The sequence below is a fragment of the Macaca thibetana genome, chromosome 5 (genome assembly GCF_024542745.1).
Source record: "Macaca thibetana thibetana isolate TM-01 chromosome 5, ASM2454274v1, whole genome shotgun sequence".
NCBI lineage: Eukaryota > Metazoa > Chordata > Mammalia > Primates > Cercopithecidae > Macaca > Macaca thibetana.
In genome coordinates, this window is record NC_065582.1 from 36,609,240 (window position 1) to 36,631,716 (window position 22,477).

A 22,477-nucleotide genomic window follows, 5' to 3' on the forward strand; every position below is an offset into this window, starting at 1 on the left:
AACTTGTTTCTCCCAGCCCCGGATTAACCAGCTGGCCCAGAAAAAGAATTATCACACACTGAGAAGTGTCCTTACCTGCGTTCCATAACGGCCACTCCTGTGCATCGAAGACCAGAGCCAGCCTCCTCCAGTCTGGGGACTCAGCTCCCCGCAGCTCGCAGACAATTGGGCCCATTATAGTCATCAAGCTGCCGAGTTAAAGGGTGGCCCTTACTAAAATATAAACAGCTAGTCAGCACAAGCCAAAGGGGCGGGGCTGCAGTATCAGGGGACAATGAGAGCCAATGAGCAGCCTCTTTGGGCTCTGTTTGCTTAAGATATTGTGTTTCATTCCAAAGTAGGGGACGCGGGAGTGAGGAACACTGAAGAGTGAGGGCTGAGTTCTCATCTTTACAGCCCCCAGTAGGAAAAGCATCCAAGTTGAAAAGTTTAAATCACTGCCCACAGAAGACCAATTTCAGGAAAGTATTTGTAGACTGCACACATAATAATATGTATTTTTAAAGCCACAGACATTTATGTTACATTAGATATCTGTTGTCTTCTGGGATTAATAAATGCAGTATTCATGAGGTCAACAGGAGTTTTTCAACCAAAGAACAAATGCCAAGAAAGTTAGTTTGATGACATGCTTATTTTATTGAACATACTATCTGATCAGAAGCACTCACCTCATCTACAGAGCAAACGCTTGTTTGATTGGTACATCTTTATTTTATTTATTTATTTATTTATTGAGATGGAGTCTCGCTCTGTCGCCCAGACTGGAGTGCAGTGGCACAATCTCCTCTCACTGCAACCGCAGGCTCCTGGGTTCAAGTGATTCTCCTGCCTCAGCCTCCTGAGTAGCTGGAATTACAGGCATGTACCACCACGCCTGGTAAGTTTTCATATTTTTAGTAGAGATGGGGTTTCGCCATGTTGGCCAGGCTGGTCTTGAACTCCTGGCCTCAAGTGATCCGCCCACCTTGGCCTCCCAAAGTGCTGGGATTACAAGAGTGTGCCACCGCGCCTACTTTTTTTTTTTTTTTTTTTTTTGAGACAGAGTCTTGCTGTGTTGCCCAGGCTGGAGTGCAGGGGTGTGATCTTGGCTCACTGCAAGATTGGTATATCTTTAGGACCCAGAGAAATGGACTTATTGTATGCCCAAGTCAGCAAAATGACTCACATTTGATGTGTCTATGTTCTTTGTGTGTGTGTGTGTGTGTGTGTGTATGTGTGTAGAGATGGGGGTCTCACTATATCACCCAAGGTGGAGTGCTGTGGCTATTCACAGGCACAATCATTGTGCACTGTAACCTCAAACTCCTGGGCTCAGGTCATCCTCCTGCCTCAGCCTCCCTAGTAGCTGGGATTACAGGCTTGCACCTGTAATCATGCCGGACCATGAGCATTTAATTTGATCAAACATATCAGAAGTTCAGTATATTTGGAAGAAGGCAGGAGAGCCATGGCTTCTTTCTGTCCCCCAAACTTAACTAAATTCCACTTTTTTTTTTTTTTTTTTTTTTTTTTGAGACAGAGTCTCTCTCTGTTGCCCAGGCTTGAGTGCAGAGGCACAATCTCTGCTCACTGCAACCTCCATCTCCCAGGTTCAAGTGATTCTTGTGCCTCAGCCTCCTGAGTAATTGGGACTGCAGGTGCGCACCACCACGCCCAGCTAATTTTTGTATTTTTAGTAGAGATAGGGTTTCACCATGTTGACCAGGATGGTCCTGATCTCTTGACCTCGTGATCTGCCCACCTTGGCCTCCCAAAGTGTTGGGATTACAGGCGTGAACCATCGCGTCTGGCCTTAAATTCTGCTTTTAAAGCTAGTACACCAGCTTCACTTTCCAATATCCTTTGATAATAACCAAGAACCAGAAAATAAACCGTAGGGCTTTTTTTCCTTAAATAATTTCTTCTTTTTTTTTTTTTTGAGACGGAGTCTCGCTCTGTTGCCCAGGCTGGACTGCAGTGGCGTGATCTCAGCTCACTGCAAGCTCTTCCTCCTGGGTTCACGCTATTCTCCTGCCTCAACCTCCCAAGTTGCTGGGACTACAGGCGCACGATGCCATGCCCGGCTAATTTTTTGTAATTTTTTTTTTTTTTAATAGAGACTGGTTTCACTGTGTTAGCCAGGATGGTCTCGATCTCCTGACCTCGTCATCCACCTGCCTTGGCCTCCCAAAGTGCTGGGATTACAGGTGTGAGCCACCACGCCAGACCTCCTTATATAATTTCTAAATAATACACTGAAGTAAAAATAAAGTTAAGAGCTGTTTGGTTGATTGTGTGGTATTGCATAAATTATAGACATACAAACTGTGAAAAGTACAGTCATTACATTTGGAATAGTTTCATCATTTATAAAGTGATATAGTAGTTATCAAAATGAACACAGTAGTTGTCAAATGAATTATCAGAGAAAAATGTTGAAATGTATTTATTTTCCACAAAGTTTTTCTTAAGCCCTTCTGATGTGATTATAAAAACAATAATCCCCAAATGCCGTCCTTTCTAATCTATGTTAGTTTGAAAATGTTTCTGATTCTGCCACTGGTGTTTAATTTGTATTAAAGTCAACTTCCCCCAGAACCTTTTCTAAACAATGTATGAGGCTCCTCCTGGCCCTTGTATCCTTCTAATTATTCCAAAAGAGCTGTTACATCCATACTTTCACAGCTTCGACTTTAAGGTACAGGTTACCTCCTTGAAAGAATCTAGTTTTCTTCTGAAGTGTATGAACCCAGAAAATCTGAGACAGCTCTCAGTTAACTTAGAAAGTTTATTTTTCCAAGGTTGAGGATGCGCCCGTGACACAGCCTTCACAAGTATTAGGATCCTGTCATTTTAAAAAGCTTTAGGACACCATGAGCAGCCAAAGGAAAAAATCGATGAACTGGACTTCATTAAATTTTTTTTTTCTTTCTTTCTTTCTCTTCTTTCTTTCTTTCTTTCTTTTTCTTTTTCTTTTTTCTTTCTTTCTTTTTCTTTCTTTCCTTCTTTAAAATTTCCTTCCTTCCTTCTCTTTCCTTCCTTCCTTCCTTTCCTTCCTTCCTTCCTTCCTTCCTTCCTTCCTTCCTTCCTTCCTTCCTTCCTTCCTTCCTTCCCTCCCTCCCTCCCTTCTTTCCCCCTTCCTTCCTTCCTTCCTTCCTTCCTTCCTTCCTTCCTTCCTTCCTTCCTCCCTCCCTCCCTCCCTCCCTCCCTCCCTCCCTCCCCTCCCTCTCTCTCTCTCTCTCTCTCTCTCTCTCTCTCTCTCTCTCTCTCTCTCTCTCTCTCTCTCTCTCTCTTTCTTTCTTTCTTTCTTTCTTTCTTTCTTTCTTTCTTTCTTTCTTTCTTTCTTTCTTTCTTTCTTTCTTTCTTTCTTTCTCCTATTCTGTTACCCAGGCTGGAGTGCAGTGGCCAGATCATAGCTTCATAGCTCACTGCAGCTTTGACCTTCCATCCTCAAACTATCTTCCTGCTTGGGCCTCCCAAAGTGCTGAGATCACAGACATGAACCACAGCACATAACCAAAATTAAGACCTTTTGTGCTTCAAAGGATATTATCAAGAAAGCGAAAAGACAGTCTATAGAATGGGTGAAAATATTTGCAAATAATATATCTGATAAGGTTCTGGTATCCAGGATATGTTTTTAATACTCCTGCAATTCAACAACAAAAAGACAAACAACTCAACCTAAAGATGGGCAAAGGTCTTAAATAGATATTTCCCCAAGAATAAAACATAAATGTCCAAAAAACACATGAAAAGATGCTCAACATTAGTCATTAGGGAAGTGCAAATCAAAAACACAATGAGGCTGGGGCACAGTGGCTCACACCTGTAATCCCAGCACTTTCCAAGGTGAGTGGATCATCTAAGGTCAGAAGTTTGAGACCAGCCTGGCCAACATGGCAAAACTCTGCCTCTACTAAAAATACAAAAACTTGCCAGGCGTGGTGGTGCATGCCTGTAATCCCAGCTACTTGGTAGGCTGAGGAAGGAGAATTGCTTGAAACCAGGAGGTGGAGGTTGCAGTGAGCTGACATCATGCCACTGCACTCCAGCCTGGGCAACAGAGCAAGACTATGTCTCAGAAGGAAAAAAAAAAACCAAAAAACCAAATGAGTCCAGGCGTGGTGGCTCACACCTGTAATCCCAGGAATTTGGGAGGCTAAAGCGGGAGGATCACTTGAGTCCAGGAGTTAGAGATTAGCCTGGGCAACATGGTGAGACCCCGTCTCTATTAAAAAATAATAACAGTAAAGAAAAAAAGAAAAAAACCACAATGAGGTGCCACTTTGCATCTCTCTCTCTATATATATGTATTATATATATGTATTTTATATATATATATACATATATATATAAAGGAAGAAAACGAGTGTTGAGGAGGATGTAGAGAAACGAGAACCCTTGTACATTGCTGGTGGAATGTAAAATGGTTCAGCTGCTGTGGGAAACAGCTCTACAGTTCCTCAAAAAGCTAAACATAGAATTACCATATGACCAAGCAATTCTACTTCTGGATAGATACCCAAAACAATTGAAAATGGGGGCTCAAACAAATACGTGTACATCCCATATTCACAGCAGCACTATTCACAAGAGCTAAAGGATGGAAACAGCCCAAATGTCCATCAAAAAATGAATGGATGGACACTTGTGGTATATATATACAATGGAATATTTTTCAGCCATAAAAAGAAATGGAGTTCTACAACAAAGATGAATCCCTAAAACATTATGCTAAGTGAAAGAAGCCAGACACAAAAGGTTGTATGTTGTATGATTATGGGCAACATAGAGAGACTCCCTTTTCTAAAACAATTTTTAAAAGTAGCTCGCCAGCTGAGCATGGTGCCTTACTCCTGTAATCCCAGCACTTTGGGAGGTCGATCACTTGAGGTAAGGAGTTCGAGACCAACCTGGCCAACACGGAGAAACCCCATCTTTACTAAAAATACAAAAATTAGCTGCACGTGGTGGCAGTGCCTGTAATCCCAGCTACTCAGGAGGCTGAGGCAGGAGAATCGCTTGAACCCAGGAGGCGGAGGTTACAGTGAGCCAAGATCATATCACTGCATTCCAGCCTGGGCAACAGAGTGAGACTCCACCTCAAAGAAAAAAAAAAAAAAAAAATTAGCTGGCCATGGTGGCCTGCCTGTAGTCCCAGCTACTCCAGAGGCTGAGGCAGGAGGATCACTTGAGAACAAGAATTTGAGGCTTCAATGAGCTATGTGGTGCCACTACACTTCAACCTGGGCAACAGAGCAAGACCTTGTCTCTAAAAATATATAATAAAAATAAAAAATAAATAAATAAAAAGAGGATTTATTAAATGAATTCATCCATTATACTTATGCATCACTCAGCATCTATTAAGCTCCAGGCACTGTGAGGCAGGTGGGTGCCAGTAGATCTGCTTACACCCTTTCTACGGAAGGTAAGAAAGAATGCTGTTTTCCAATGCAAACGACAAAAATAATAACAATAACTAAGATTTATTAAGAAGCATTTTAAATGTCAAAAAGTGTAAGTGTGGAACAGGCCCAGGCTGGCAGCAAGTCAGAAAGCCACTCTGCAAGCAAACAGATTTTTCCTAGTATTAATAGATATCATTCCTACCCACTGTAAGCTCTGAGTATGTAACGACGTGCAGAGTATGTTTGACATTCTCAGTGAGTTTCCTACTTCTTTCAGCATGTATTTCATTAAAAATCAATCAATCAAGAAAAGAGATATTCACAAGTTTTTATCTGGGAAGGACTATATTTGAACTCAGTTCATTTGAACATTGGAAGGTTGAAACAGGAAATGAACTGAGAACGAGGAGGAAGAGGAGACTTTGAAAACATGGAAAGAAGACTTTGCCAAAAATTTCATCAAGAAAACACAACTCTGCAGAGCTGAAACTGTCTGACAAAGCTGTTTCACACATCCCCGGGGCCTGTTTCTTTCCTGACCATCATATCACTTAGTATTGGCCTATTGCTGTTATTTAAAATAATAAACAAAATGATTACAGAGGCAGATGTGTGTTCTTTTAAAAGACGGAGAGATGACATCACTACTTTCTAAATTTCGAACCATTAGATTATGCAGTTCAGAAAATTGCTACATGCCCTTTGAGAATGCTCATCATCTAATTAAAATTTTACCCTTGATCCGAAACAGCTACCTCCTAGTCACCCAACTCTTGGCAACCTAAAGCCTCAATTACCCATAAGCAGAGCTTCACCAAACCCTTCTAAAGAGCCGAAGCCCAATTAACTGACTTAGCTCAATACTAAGTACTGCACTCATTATCAAGTCCCTGATTTGCCAACATACAAAACACTTTACCGGGGGAAACATTAAATTGCTTACTGATTTTTTTAAAAAATGATATACACAAAAAACTATATTCTCATGTCAAGAGACCTTATGAATGGAACTGGATGAAGTCACAACAGAGGCCCTTTGGATAATACATAGATGAATGCTGTATTAGTCCGTTTTTACGCTGCTGATAAAGACATATCCGAGACTGGGAAGAAAAAGAAGTTTAATTTGACTTACAGTTCCACATGGCTGGGGAGGTCTCATAATCATGGTAGAGGGCGAAAGGCACATCTTACATGGTGGCAGCAAGAGAGAATGAGGGGAAGCAAAAGCAGAAACCCTTGATAAACCCATCAGATCTCATGAGACTTATTCACTATCATGAGAATAGCATGGTAAAGACCAACCCCCATGATTCAATTACCTCCCCTTGGGTCCCTCCCACAACATGTGGGAATCCTGGGAGATACAATTCAAGTTGAGATTTGGGTGGGGTCGCAGCAAAACCATATCAAATGCTCAGACCTCCTAAGTCTCAGATGATTCTGGAAATCACAAATCTCTAAGCTTAAATTATGTGCTTTAGAATCCTTTAATTTCTTTTTTAAAGTAATAAAAAGAATATTGTTGTAGTCTATTTGGGCTGTTATAACAAAATACCATAAGCTGGGTAGCTTATAAACAACCGGAATTTATGTCCTACAGTTCTGGAGGCTGGAAGTCCAAGATTAAAGTGCTGGCAGATTCCACACTGGCAAGGGCCTGTTTTCTCATTAACAGACAGCTATCTTTTTGCTGCCCTCACAGGGTAGAAGGGTCAAAAGAGCTCTCAGGTCTCTCATTTATTTATTTATTTTTTGAGACAGAGTTTCGCTCTTGTTCCCCAGGCTGGAGTACAGTGGTGCGATCTCGGCTCACTAGAACCTCTGCCTCCTGGGTTCAAGCAATTCTCCTGCCTCAGCCTCCTGAGTAGCTGGGATTACAGGCGCCCGCAACCATGCCTGGCTAACTTTTTGTATTTTTAGTAGAGACGGGGTTTCTCCATGTTGGCCAGGCTGGTCTTGAACTCCTGACCTCAGGGATTCAGGACCTCAGGTAATCCACCTGCCTCGGCCTCCCATAGTGCTGGGGTTACAGGCTTGAGTCACTCGGTCTCTTTTATAAGAGCACTAATCCCATTCATGAGGGTTCTGCACTCATGACCTAATCACCTCCCAAAGGCCCCACTTCCTAAGACCATCACCTTGGGGGCTGGGATTTCAGTGATGGATTAAGGGAGGACGCAAACATTGAGTCCATAGCAGATGCACAGGCAGCATGGCTTGATAAAGAGGGGAGCTAGAGACTCAGCCTTCAGTGACATTGAAGGACTTTGTATATAGAAGGAATGAAAGCTACAGTCTTTCTTGGCTTTGATAAGGCTTTTGATTTTGTTTTGCTTAGCTGTTTCTCAGTGCATTGCAAATTATGGATAAAAATGCTCTTAGGTTAGCTCACAACCGTTAAAGAGGTGAAAAGTTCTAAACTCATTCCATTAAACTTACTAACTATGTGGAAGCTCCATATTTATTATTCTGCATGATTTCTTAGTGTTTCTTCGTATTTCTTTGAGAAAGAAAGTGGTGGCAAGGCCTAAAGTCAGTTTCATATGTAGTCATGCAGTGAAGAACCATACATCAACACAGTGTGGACTTCTGTTTTTCCAAACATGCCAATAGGTTTTTAATAAGCCTCCTACAGTTTTTTGCTCTGTCTCCATATGACCAATGGCCCACACATGCAAAAGGATGCCTAAAGTTAGGCTGAAGCCATGGAACAAAGAACAATAAATTGGCTTCGATGGTGGATCAAGCAATGGCCTGGAACCCTTTGCTCATCTCCAACCCTTTGAGGTAAACCATGACTAATTTTAACACCACTAAGGTTTTCCATTTGTTGGGAGAGATCGTAAAGGGATTTGCTGAAAACCTAGTTCAGAATTAATCCCAGGAGCCATACAAAGACTTTCTCACACCGTCGCCCAAGATCCAAGACTGATGCAACATTTCATCAACAACCCTGATGGAAGAAAATGTACCATTAATTTTGAAGAGGCTACCAGCAGAGCCACCCCTTTGAGAGTGTGAGCAGTACCTAGTAATAATGGTAATGACATGAATACAGCATTTGTTATGTGCTGGGTACTGTTCTAAAGTATTTACATGTATGGACTCATTTAATCCTCACAACCAACCCCAGGCATAGGAACTCACACTCATTCTGCAGACAGGGAAATGGAAACTTTGTTTACTTTTTAATTTTTTTAAGAGACAGGGTCTTGCCTTATCCCACAGACTGGAGTACAGTGGTGTGATCATAGCTCTGGCCTTGACATCCTGGGCTCAAGCAATCCTCCAGCCTCAACTTCCTGAGTACCTGGAACTACAGGCATGCACCATGGCACCCAGCTTCTGTGTGTGTGTGTGTGTGTGTGTGTGTGTGTGTGTGTGTGTGTGGTAGGAATGAGGTCTTGTCATGTTGTCTAAGCTGGTCTCAAACTCCTGGGCTCAAGCCATCCTTCTGCTCACTCTCCTGAAGTGCTGGGATTATAAGTGTGAGCCACCCTGTCTGGCCAATGTTCATTAACTTCTCTAAGTTTCAGTTTTCTGGCCAGGCACAGTGGTGCACGCCTGTAATCCCAGCACTTTAAGAGGCTGAGACAGGCGTATCACTTGAGGCCAGGTGTTCAAGACAAGCCTGGCCAACATGGCAAACCCGCAAATCAGCCAGGCATAGTGATGCACGCCTGTTATCCCAGCTACTTGGGAGACTGGGGCATCAGAATTGCTTGAATCTCGGAAGCGGAGGTTGCAGTGAGCTGAGATGGCGCTACTGCACTCCAGCCTGGGCGACAAAGCAAGATTCCATCTCAAAACAAAACAAAACAAAACAACAACAACAACAACAAAAGAAGTTAATAAACATGTTCAGCTAGGTAGAAATGGTCAAATACTAAGAGAATAAAATTCTAACAGGATTAGTTCAGAGAATGAAGAACAAACAGCAGAAACAAAATATAGTGGTAGAACTAAGGACAGTAGCAACAAAAATACCTCGTGGCCCTGTACTGATTTCCTGAGCTGCCATAACATATTACTATGAGCTTAAAACAACACAAATGTAGGGCTCCTGCTGGAGGCTCTGAAGGAGAATCTGCCTCTTTCCTAGCTTTTTTGGCTGCCAGCAATTCTTTCTTTTTCTTTTTCTTTTTTTCTTTCGAGACTGGGTCTCACTTTGTCTCCCAGGCTGGAGTGTAGTAGTGTGATCTCAGCTCACTGCAACCTCAACCTTGCGGGGATGGCCCCCAAGGCCATGTTTGTGTCACATGATCCTGCTCATGATTAATCCAAGCTAAACCAATAATTTTTCTCAGACTGTTTAGCCATAGATGACTGATGCTCAGATGATCCTCCCACCTCAGCCTCCTGAGTAGCTGGGACCACCACAGGCACATGCCACCACACCCAGCTAATGTTTGTATTTTTTGTAGAGATGGGGTTTTGCCAGTTTTCCCAGGCTGCTCTCCCGGGCTCAGGCAATCTACCTGCCTCAGCCTCCCAAAGTGCTGGGATTACAGGCCTGAGCCGTGGCGCCTAGCTGCCAGCAATTCTTAGTGTTCCTTGGCTTGCAGCTGCATCACTCCCGTCTCTGTCTCTGTCTTCACATGACCTTCCCTCTATGGTGTCTCTCTCTCCTCTTCTGTCTCTCATGAGGACAATCACCATTGGATTTAAGGCCCGCCCTAATCCAGGATGATTTTTATCTTGAGATCCTTACCTTAATTACAATGGCAAAGACTCTTATTCTAAATAAGGTCACATTTTGAGGTTCTACGTAGACATAGTTTTTGGGGACCAGAATTCAATCCACTTAGAAACCCCAAGAGGCTGCTCCAGAGATGGAGAGGTTTCCTCACACAGGCAAGGGACGCGGGAGTAAGTGTAATGAATCTCTAAAGGGAAAATAAGCTAAGCAGGAGTTTTGAACCACCACCCCTCATCTCCAACTTAAGGAAAAAACCTAGAAGAAAATAAATTATTTATCAAATCTTAGGAGAAGATGAGAGTTCCCAACTTAAAAACCTTGGGAAAACAGTGTAAATTTTGATGCATTTTGACGCTAGTGAACACCTGTGAAACCATCACCACAATGAAGATAGGAATATATTCATCACCCCCAAAACTTCCTTGGACCCCCTTGGTAATCTCTCCCTTCCAGTCCTTCCTGCATCCCCCAGCTTCATCCCCAAGCATCCACTGACCTGTTTTCTGTCACCATCAATTGGTTTGCACTGTCTAAAATTTTATGTAAACGGAATCACATAGATTATACTTTTTGTTTGGTTGCTTTCATTCCACTTAACCATTTTGAGGTCGAACCATGTTGCATCAACCAAAATGATTAAGTGGAATGAAAATGATTTCATTTTGATTAAGTGGAAGGAAAGAAACCAAAATGTTGTTCATTCTTTTTATTGCTAAGCAGTGTTTCTTTACATGCACATACCACAATTGGTTTATCTACTCACTTCTGAAAGAAGTTTTAATCAATGAATACATTTGATAATCTAAGATTAGGGGAGAGATGAGAGAATATGAATGCAACTTTCTGAGAATCTGTGTTTCCTCTCTCTTTCCTTCTTCACTCTTTCCCCATCTCACTCTTAAATTACATATACTTAGGCCCGTGCCCACACTTGGTTCCTCAACCCTTGTTTTGCATAAGCCATTGGCTGGATGCTGGTTCCTGAATTCCAGGCCGTAGTGAAGGGTCCCGGGGGCCACCAGTGGAAGCCTCATTCAGTTTGTCCAGGCTTCTCAGTCTGTCTCTCCTAGTGCCTGCGCTTCTCTCTGTATATCCTGGGGGCTACACATCCCTGTTCTCACTTGCGCATCCTTCTCTCAATTTCTTTTGCCACTTCTGAGTCTCCCAGTTCGTCTCTCCCACACTTGGATTTGATTCACTGCCTCCTCTGCAGCATCTGTGCTCAATTCACCTTGCCCAGAAAGTTCTCTGTGGCTGGCCCCAGCCCAAATCTGTCCAATTTTGTGTTTCTGCCAACTATATTTCGGTTATTTAATTAATAAAGGCTGCATGGTAGTGTTTGAGAGCAGACTCAGAATAGGCCACACACCCACTGTGATTCATGACTGCACATATGTTTCCTTATCTACAAAATGGGGACAATCATAGTCCTACCCCACATGATTGTTGTGAGGATTAAATGAGATATGGTTGTCAATCATTTAGAACAGTGTTTAGCATATAGCAAGCATTATATACATTCTCCATAAAACAAACAAATAAAAATGTTCAAGTGCTCTTCCTTACCACAAAGAATTCTACTTGCATTCATAGACTTCTTCATTTAAAGATTATTCATTAAGGGCCCCTCTGTGGTAGGCATAAGAGCTGGGGAATAAAGCAGTGAACAAAACATATACAAGTTACATTCTACTAGGGTAGACAGACAATTACAGATAGACAACTAAAACTATAGACCATGTCCAGTAAGTGCTGCCAGGAAAAATAAAACAGCTTTAAAAGAGGACTGGGAATGACTGATGGTGGACTTAGGTGGGCTGGTCTGAACCAGAAAGTCACAATTTTAAATAGGATGGTCAAGAAAAGCCTCACTGAGAAACACTTTCTGTGAGAAGATCTGGATGGGCTCATCAAGTGTGTCATGGGCTGTCTGGGGAAAGACCATCTTTGGTAGTGTTTGGAACAGTGGGTGCAAAGCCCAGGGACTCCTGGATCTAGTGCTTAGTGGCTACTTCAGATCAGCTGACTGTGATGGGCACAATATATTGAACTGTCATTAATTCCATTTGTTCTACTTGCTGTTAGAATCTCTTAATTTTTTTTTGTTTGTTTGCTTTTTTGGTTTATTTTATTTTATTTTATTTTATTTTATTTTATTTTATTTTATTTTATTTTATTTTATTTTATTTTGAGATAGGGTCTCACTCTGTCACCCTGGCTGGGGTGCAATGGCATGATCATGGCTCACTGTAAACTTGACCTTCCAGGCTCAGGTGGTCCTCCCACCTCAGCCTCCTGAGTAACTGGGACTACTGGCGCCCACCACTACGCCTAGCTAATTTTTGTATTTTTTGTAGAGATGGGGTTTTGCTGTGTTTCCCAGGCTGGTCTCAAACTCCTGAGCTCAAGTGATCCACCTGCCGTGGCCTCCCAAAGCTTGGGATTACAGGTGTGAGCCACCACTCCCAGCCCAGATACTCTTAACCTTGATGTACATTTTCTCCCCCACTGTTTAGAGATTGATGCTTTGATTGTAATGTAGAGACTTGACACTTTTCAGAATACAGATACAATGCTGTTTATAGGGGATTTCAAATGCAACCAGCTGGCCTGTGGCCCTGTGCTTAAACAATCACCGTGGTTCAGGACGCCTGGGGAAGGGTGTGGAGTGAGAAATTGTCTTTGTTGCTCTGGGGTTTCACTAAAAGACTGACCAATTAGATCGGGGCTTGGCAACAAAAAAGGGGATGTGGAGATGGCTGAGGAGCTTCACCGGGAGTAACTGAGATAATAAAAGGGCTGACTGGACAATAAACCCAGAGGGGACATGCTAGGAACTGAGCATGCAACTATGTGGCTTGATGAAGGGAAGCTTCTATGCTCATACCCATTTCTTCTGAGAACAAACTCAGAGAAAACAGGCTTAACTTGCGGCACGATGATTTTAGGGGTGTTTATGAAAAGGAGCTTCTATATACTATACGAAGGCTTGTTAAACATTGCAGACTGTGTGACTCCCAGTCTCTGAAATTACTGAAATGAAGAAGCTTATGAAAACAAAAATCCTTCCAACCTTGTCATCAGGCTCACTTATTTTCAGAACTATATCATTATGAAGGAAATCTATTGTTTAAAAAATAAATAAGAATTACCAAACAATAGCTTAGAATGCCTCTCCAGAATTGTGCCTAAGGACAAAAAGTCTGGGTACATTTTCTGAAAGCACAGCCTGTCTGATTTCCAGTGAATCCCCATACATCTGAGTTATACAGCTATGCATTTCTCACTGAAATATTTTAAGTTTAAAGTAACTGTGTCCCTCATTATTGTATTTTTAAGCATCCAATGGATGATGGCTGTTCAATTTAAAGTGTTATCTCTTTCTCTGGGATTGCCCGGGACACAGGGATGGCCCCCAAGGCTGTGTTTGTGCTCTATGATCCTGCTCGTGATTAATACGAGCTAAGCCAATAATTTTTCTCAGACTGTTTAGCCATAGATGACTGATCTGGAAAAGGGGGATTGGGGAAAACAAGGGAGGCCCCAATTCAAACTAAGCCCATCATTGGACTTTTTGAACTAAAACTGAGGGAAAAGAAGCAATCCTTCTCTGCTGCTTGACTCCATAAGATATGAGGTCACCAGCTTTAATCATCTGTATTCCTGCCAAGTGAAGAAAGCTAACCGTCAGGAGAAGAGAATAAAGCTAAAAGGCATAGAGAAGTAGAAATAAGAGACGGAGAAAAAGAATAGCATTCCAGGCTGGGCACGGTGGCTCATGCCTGTAATCCCAGCACTTTGGGAAGCTGAGGTGGTGGATCGCTTGAGGTCAGGAGTTTGAGACCAGCCTGGCCAACATAGTAAAACCCTGTCTCTACTGAAATACAAAAAGTGGCTGGGCATAATGGCGGCTGCTTGTAACTCCAGCTACCTAGGACGCTGAGGCAGGAGAATTGCATGAAGCCAGGAGGTGGAGGTTGCAGTGAGCCGAAATCGTGCCACTGCATTCCAGCCTAGGTGACAGAGTGAGACTCCGTCTCAAAAAAAAAAAAAAAAAAAAAAAAAAAATGAATAGCATTCCAGACCCTGATTGCAGCTGTCCCTAATGTCCAAATGCATCTCTGTGTCTTGTGAGATGCCCTAGTATTCCCCGCAATGATATCCATCTTTTTTCTGAGTTAGTTTGAGTTTTGTTTCTACTTCTTGTCATGAAAAGATGGTTAATGTAGATTCCGGAGTCAGGTCCCACAACTTATATGCTTTGAGAGTTTGGGCCACTTAAAAAAAATATCTTTAAGCCTCAATTTCTTCATATGTAAACTGGTGATAATATTAGCATCCTCCCCTAAGTCCTGTGAAGAACACAGAGATAAATCATAAAATGCACTTAGCACAGTGCCAGGCACAAAGTAGGTGCTCAGTAAACGTTACTATAATGAGTGGCACTAAAAATCAAGTCATGACCACCACTCTCTGCTATTCTGTTTGTTTCCGTCTGGCTATTATCTAAGGTACAGCCTTTCTTTCCTGCTGTCATTCCCACATCTCTTACATGTCTTTGGGTACAGAATTCATCTTCTCTACAGTACTTCCTTTCTCGCAAAAAAAAAAAAAAAAAACAAAAAAAAACCCCTTCATTCTTTAATCACTAGCTTTCCTGAGAAACTAACTGTAACTCACCAATGTCAACTGTTTTTCCCAACTCCATCTGCAAGCAGAAAGGAATCTGCTGAGCTTTAAACTTAGATTTTATTACAGGGTTTTATTATATGCCCATCTGTTGTAAACATTTCTCCCTTCCAAGATGGATTTGATTTAAATCAAATCTACATAAATATTAATTTAAATCACTAGTTAGGATAAGTTGAACCCCCACCAAGATATTCATATTGCCTCATACCATCATTCTCTATACCCCACTTCAATTCAAAACTACATCCTTTTGAATCTTGAAACGTCACTTCTAAGGAAATGTCTGTTGTGTATACTTTACAGGAAACAATAGAAATGCTAAATCTTCAGTTTGCACATGCTATTCTTACTGATTCATTAAATAAACCTCAAGTGGCTACAGTGTTCCAGGCATTGTTCCGGGTGCTGGACATGCAAGGATTAATCAATGATTAAACAAGACACAAGGTGAGTGTTGTCACAGGGAGGCACGGGCTTGAGAGTTATGGCAGCACAGAGGACGGGGCCTCCCTCAGTCGAGTTGGCGTGTAGGGTGGAGTAGTGTACGGGGGATACTAGGCAGGAGAATTTCCCAGACACCATCACCCCCATTCGAGTGCCTCACAGCCACATCACAGACACGTACATGCCGTGATCCAGATGTGACCACAGCAGGTCACCTTCAGCCAGCTCTGTGGTTTCCTAATCAACAAGCCCAGATACCAGTCACCAATTAGAACATGCCAAGACTTTGCTCTCCTAAAATAGGATAGAGACAGTTTAATACCTTTTGGCTTTTAAAGACCTATCCCATTTCCTCTCCCTTGAATCTCATCTACTAGGGAAACGAGACTCTGTTTTGGATTAGATTTCCTGCTTGGCAGTGAAACTTTTCCCCTCATCTCTCAATCATTGGTCTCTCAGTCTTCATTTTATTCTTTATCGAAGTACAAGAAGCCAACAGCATTCTAGTTAGAAATGGCCTCTCCAGGCCGGGTGTGGTGACTCATGCCTATGATTACAGCATTTTGGAAGGCTGAGGTGGGAGAGTTGCTTGAGCCCAAGAGTTCAAGAACAGTCTGGACAACAGACCCCCATCTCTATTTGATAAAATTAATTTTTTTAAAAGAAATGGCCTGTGCAAAGTCATGGAGATGTAAATGATTATCTGCAAACGAAGGGAGTTTGGGGAGTGGCAAGCAGGGAGCAGGTTATGAAAGACTTTGGATTTTCTGGGTATAAAATGTGCAGTTTGAGAAATAAAATTAAACTTCTTCTGAAGATAAAGTGTTTTAACGTAAATCAGTGTTCCTTATGTGAACACAGGACAGGACAGAAAATGATTTGGATGACTGTTTCCTCACCCCTTCCTTTTTTTTTTTTTCAGGGACAGGTTCTTGCTATATTGCCCAGGCTGATCTCAAACTCCTGGCCTCAAGTGATCCTCTCACCTCAGCCTCCCAAAGCACTGGGATTATAGGCATGAGCCACTGCGCCCAGCCCCTCATCCCTTCCAAGGATGGTCAGAGAACCATTCTAACTGCAAAAGAAAGGAGTGAATTCAGAAATGGGTGCCTTGGGGCATGGGCTTATATCCCTCAGGGAATCCCAGGGAAGAACAAGGCTAATAGACTGACTGAGGAGCCACCAGTTTTTTGCTTTTGTTGTTTTGGGGGGTTGTTGTTGTTGTTGTTTTGAAATAGAGTCTCACTCTGTCACCCAGGCTAGAGTGCAGTGGTAGAGTCTCAGCTCACTGCAGCCTCTACCTCTCAAGCTCAGATGATCCTCCCACCTCAGCCTCCTGAGTAGCTGGGACTACAGGTGTGTGCCACCATGCCTGGCTAACTTCTGTATTTTTTGTAGAGAAGGGGTTTCACCATGCTGCCCAGGCTGGTCTCAAACTCCAGGGTTCAAGCAATCCACCCTCTGAAGACTCCCAAGTTGTTAGGATTATAGGCGTGAGCCACCGTGCCCGGCCCTCACTTTTAGGTTTCTACAAGTATTCTGTGCACTTTAAAATGTTCCTTCCAGTGTTACAATAACAACTCCAACTTCTTATGATTTAGAGCTTCTGTGCTTTTGTCCTAGGAACCTGAAGGGCAGATATGGGAAAGCTTGGCTGCTTCTTTCTCTTTTTTCTAGATTCTACTTCCTCCTCCTGTAGCCTATGAGGTGCTCCCAGAGTTGGCCTATGAAGGGGAGTTAGGAAAAAATAGTCGTAGTCTTTGGATTATATAATAGGACCAGATATAATAGGACGTTGTGCACTCAGGACTTGGCGGATGTCTGAAGCTGGCATTTGTCTCCAGGAAAGCTTGTGTGGGCCCTTGGAGATGGCTCTGCTGTGAATCCCCCATTGAAATACCTATGATGCGGCTGCCATTTTTCTGCCTGTCACTGAACCTCAGTGCCACGTCATCCAGGGGTCTACCTCACACAGACTTTCCCTCTGTCAGGGTTCAATTCCTCCTCCATGCAGCCCACCTGGGCGAGGCTCTATGACAGGCTCCTCACTGGACCCTCAGGAGAGGTCTGGCTAGCCCACTGAAAAACTGCATTCTTGCCCCAATAGCTGGGGAACAGCAGTGGCCCTCAACACAGCCTTCTTCCTCTCTCTCTGCTCTTATCCAGTCCTGCACTCTTCCAACCTGTGGATGAGCATCAAGCTCTCTCAGTATTCCTCTTGGTCTCTCCTTTGTCACTTGGTGAGAAGGAAGCACCTCTTCCCTCTGCCGTGGCCCTGGTGGGTCAGAGAAGCTGACACATTGACAACCTTTCCAAAGATCCAGAGTAACCCTCCGGGTGGGTAAATGGGCTTAGGGTTGCAAAACAGCTACTGGCTGGCCCCTTAGTAGGTCCTTCATGGTGGACTTATCTTGCTTTGAAATATGAGAGCGATGGGCATCTAAAAATTTGTTTTCATCCTTTGGGGCCCCAGTTTACACTGATAGAAAAAATGTGCTGTTTTAGCATTCTAATTACACACATATGATCTGTGACTGTAATGAAAATCCTGACACTTCCATGAAAACATTGCCAAAGATTCTGAAATTTAAAATTATCATAGGCATGACCTGGTGACAGATCCTTCGTCAGGGTTATCTTCCTATGGAATTTTCTATTCATAAATAGCATGTTTTACAAGCATGATTTGAATGTTTAACATTGGAGTTGTTAAATAGTTCATTAAACAGCCTTTACTATTTTGTGGCAAGGGGATTCTATTAGAAGCAGTTGCTTTTTCTGGAAAGTCCCAGTACATGTAATAGCATCCCTCTGTCTTGGCACCTCTGACAATCTGTGCTCCCTTTAGGCTGGCTTCCCCGCACAGGTAGAGCTTGTTTGTTCTCTCCTGTTCTCCCTCTGGTCATTTCTGAAGGTCTGGAGGAGCAGGCTTTTTTTGATATGAAGAGAGACAGGTATCAGGTGAGGGTGTGGCTCAAATTCAGCCAGAAGATGTGGAATAATGGCGCAGGCGTGGGAAAGGCTTCCCCTTTCGGGGACTTGGTAGTGGAGACAAGACTTGAAAAGGGGCCCTCAGGTGCCCTTGGCTGGCATCTTAGTCCTGTGTAACTTGAGGAGAAGATTCTGCTCTGGGCTGTCCCTCGAGCCCCAACAAAAATTCCTTCCTTAGAGACAAAGCATGAGAATAAGGCCCTTTCAGCTCCTTTTACAGCTCTTTAAGAGGATGAAATGGTTCAAAGTTTTAAGTATTTACCTGAGGTTAAGTGCTATTTCCTAGAAAGTTTCTTAAACGCCCTCCGTATTTCTTCCGTGTTATTTTTTTAAAGCACAATATTCTAAAGACATTCACATCCCACCTTTAATCTCTAGTTAAAGTTAGCTTCACCAAATCCCAGAATGTTAGGGCCGAATGTAACCTAAGAGATCATTACGTCACAGATAAGTAAACTGAGACCCAGGGAGGAAAAGTGACCCAGTTCCCAGCATTCAGACCACGGCCTGGCGCTCCCTCGGGCTGCCATGAGGTTTTTCAGCCTGGGCACTGCTGATATTGTGGGACAGATGATTCTTTGTGGTGGGAGTCTGTGCTGTGCATTGCAGGATGCGTACCAGCCTCCCTGGCCTCTACCCACTTGATACCAGTAGCATTTCCCCCACCTTAGTTGTGAGAACCAACAATGTCTCTAGACATTGCCAAATTTTCCCTTGGGGGCAAAATCACCCCTGGTCTAGCAATTTCCTCAGCCCCCTGCCCACAGGAGCGGTCAGCAATAGTTGTCTGCAAAGTGCACTTTACTTTGTTCACTTCTCCTAATCAGCTGCTAATTGAACCCAGTCTTTCTTATCAAACTCCTCCTCAGGGAGAGAGAAGCCCTGGCAGGTTAACTGGCCCCCAGGAATCATGAAACCATCTTCTGGCTTCTCAGTGCTCCTCATGGAACCTCTCATGTGTATGTCCTGTCTCCCCAACTCCTTCCTGAGTTCCCCAGCGGTAGAGGCATCTCCTCCCTGATGGGCATAATTTATCCCAGGGTTCCTACTGCTTACGTGGAGGGACAAAGCGGAAACTCAATAAATGCTACTGACTTCACAGCTCCTCAGTGAGGTCTGGCTATTTTCAAACACAAAGGCACAGCTGCTGAGATCACACATGAAAATATCAGAGCCAACAAAAATGGAATCCTCCTCAGAAAATGACAGACTGGCAGTCCCCGCTGGGCTCAAGATCCACTCATCACACCGAGACACGCAGTAGGCTGTGCAGAGTACGATCAAGCCTCTGCTTTATTGAAGCAAGGCTGGAACTGAGTAAATATGGTGTAAAAAGGCTAATGCAGTGAAAATCAAAATATTCCTGAGATTTCCAAATTTATGAACTGAGTGAATAGCTCTCTAACGGGGAGCCTGTCATGTAAGAAACTAACACTTATTGGGTGATCTACTGGCCAGTAGGGTTTCTTTGTGTGTGTGGAAAGAAAGAATAAACTCTGCTCTTGGGGAACCACAATCGCAGTGAAAACAACTCATTCATTCATTCATTCGCTCACTCATTTGTTTTGGAATTCATTCAATACATACACAGGAAGAACGCGTTAAAGAGAATACAAAGAGCAAATCACAGTGGAACGATGCTGCTGAAAGAACGTCAAGGTTCCTGTCTGGGGAACTTGTCCTAGAAAATGGTATTTGGAAATGGAATAGGACACAATTTGACTCCAAAAAGAAGAAATGGCAGTCCCCATAGGGAAAATACTGTTGTTGTTTTGAGACAGAGTCTCACTCTGTCACCCAGGCTGGAGTGCCGTGGTATGGTCTCAGTGGTATGGTCTCAGTGGTATGGTCTGTGGCTGCTCCGGATGGAAATGTGTCTCCAGGCATGAAGGCGGCAGCAGCGCCTGTGCTTTCCTTCTGATGAGATTTCTCGTACCTGAGAGACCCTACTCCATTTCCCAAAGGCAGGATAAAAGCAGCAGCATCGATGGTGATTTCCCAGTGAACTAACTCTGAAGACTGAGTTTTCCAGTACGCACAGTGGAATATCACTTTAAGGACAATTCCAGGTGAGCAAAACTGAATTCATCCATTCTCACACCTGGTATGAAAAGCCAGGCCACACTGGGGAGAATGGGACTCTGTTCAGAGTGCTCAGAGGACTTCTTGTCACTTAAGCTACCCTTTACTCTACTTGTTATGAACCGAATGTTTGTGTCAACCCTAAATGCATCCATTGAAACCCCAGCCCCCAATGTGGCTGTATTTGGATATGAGGCCTCTAAAGAAGTAATTAAATGAGGTCATAAGGCTGGACCCTGATTCGACAGAATTACTGTCCTTAGAGCATGTGTACTCTCTCTCTCTCCACGTGTACACATCAAGGAAAGGTCATGTAAGCACATAGTCAGAAGACAGCTGTCTGCAAGCCAGGAAATGAGCCCTCATCAGGAGCCAATGACAGTGACGCCCTGACCTTAGACTTCCAGCCTCCAAAACTGTGAGAAAATAAACTTCTGTTGTTGAAGACACCCAGTCCATGGTATTTTGCTATGGCAGCCCAAGCAGACTAAGACACCCCGTCTCCCCCATGAGCTAGAATCCCTGCCCAAGGTAAAGACCCCTGGTACACCCAGCCCTTCAGGAAGCTCATTCTCACGCAGCTTAGCCTTCCTCCACTGCAGGCATTACATTCTTGGGTAGTGCTACATGCTTCACCTTGGTCCTCCCATTTAATCCCTATGAGGTAGGCAATATTATATTAAGTTCCCAGAGGAGGAAGTCAAAGCTCAGAAAAGTTAAGGTACGTACCCAGTTTAAGACTGACCTAAGTAGAGGAGCTAGAACTGGAACACAGGTCTACAAGGAGATTGTCTCCCTTACATCTACAAGGGATCCTAATCTCTGTTCAGTGTGGTCTAGCTTTTCCTTCGGTGGATTCCCTGGGCTCTTTCTTACCCTTAGCCAAAGCCCCTGCACTCCAGGTCTCCTCCTTTGGCCAAACTTCTTACACACTGGTACAAACTCAGATGCACGGATCTGATGTCTTGAACCCAGCCTGCCCTCTCATATGAGTTTCAGCCTCTGCTCATCCCTGCACAACCATGCTTGGGGATATTATCTGCTTGCTTCTCAGGTTCAGCTGTGCTCTAGAACCTGGTCCCATAGCACCCTTCCCCCTTTGTCTACAGCCCTCTGGACAATCACACGCCATCCCTTGGGTGTAGCTCAGGTTCCTACACCTGTGCTCAGAGCTGTTGCCTCAGACATGCTCCACATCACTGCTCCAACCCTTGTCACTCTCTTAAAGCAGCTGTTCTCCACCCCTCGGCAGAGGACTTTTTCTTCTACTTCACAATACATGCCTTCAAGGAACATTTATCGTCCAGCTGGGCACTGGGCCTTATTACGGGGAATGTGAAATAATGCAACTGTCAAATCATCAAGGCAGGTACAAGGAGGAGAAGCAGCCCATGCATCACTGCCCAGTGGTGGTGCAGACCACGACGGCTGTGTGTTCAGAGGAGAGAGGCAGCTCTGCACTGGCAGGACAGGAGAGGCCCTGAAGGAAGTGGACTACGGCAGGGTCAGTCAGTGGATCACAGGCTTTGAGGCTAACCACACCAGGCCAGACTTCCTATTCAGCCATTCATTCATGCATTCATTCATTCATTCATTCTTACATTCATTCATTCTTACATTCATCAAATCTTTAGTATGTTCCAAGTGCTATGCTAGGTGATACAGCAGTGAACAATCTCCCAGGGGAAATTAGACAATAAACTAATAAGGTCACGGCCTGGGACAGTGGCTCTGAAGGAATAACTGGGATACTGGGATAGAGGGTCCCAGGGAAAAGGCATTTGAGAAGGTGGGTAGAGCATCTTAGGGGAAAGGAACAAATGCAATAGCCCCCAGGTAGGGAAGCACTTTTAGAGACTAAGGAACAAAAAGGCGGGTGATGGGGCTGGGGGAATCTAAGTAACATTTTAAATAATTTAACCCAAGAATTACATTATTCTGAAACACCTAATAGATTTTAGGAGGAATCCATAAAATCATAAAATGAGCCATTGCATATTTGTGTGCACCCTAAATACTGAAATGAACTCTTGTTCATGGTTCGAACACTGAGTGGTTCCTGCTGCAGGGCAGGCACTGTGCTCACAGCTTTTATTTATATGAATCAGCTCACTTAGCCCTAACAACAATCCCATGGGGTGTGTACTATTTATAAATGAGGAAACTGAGT

The 22,477-nt window shown here is 43.5% G+C and overlaps 1 protein-coding gene across 5 annotated transcripts in view; it reads right to left on the bottom strand.

Annotated features, from left to right (window-relative positions):
* Window positions 1-22,477, bottom strand: part of TRIM2 (tripartite motif containing 2) — a 186,177-nt gene that overhangs the window by 133,852 nt on the left and 29,848 nt on the right. For 3 of the 5 annotated variants that reach the window (XM_050792004.1, XM_050792005.1, XM_050792003.1), the window contains exon 1: window positions 76-224. The exons of the other annotated variants lie outside the window; for them this stretch is intronic. In XM_050792004.1, the coding sequence (XP_050647961.1) occupies window positions 76-105 (30 nt within the window). In that variant the 5' untranslated portion in view covers window positions 106-224. Of the gene's footprint in view, window positions 1-75; window positions 225-22,477 lie in introns of those variants that run through there. 5 annotated transcript variants of the gene reach the window in all.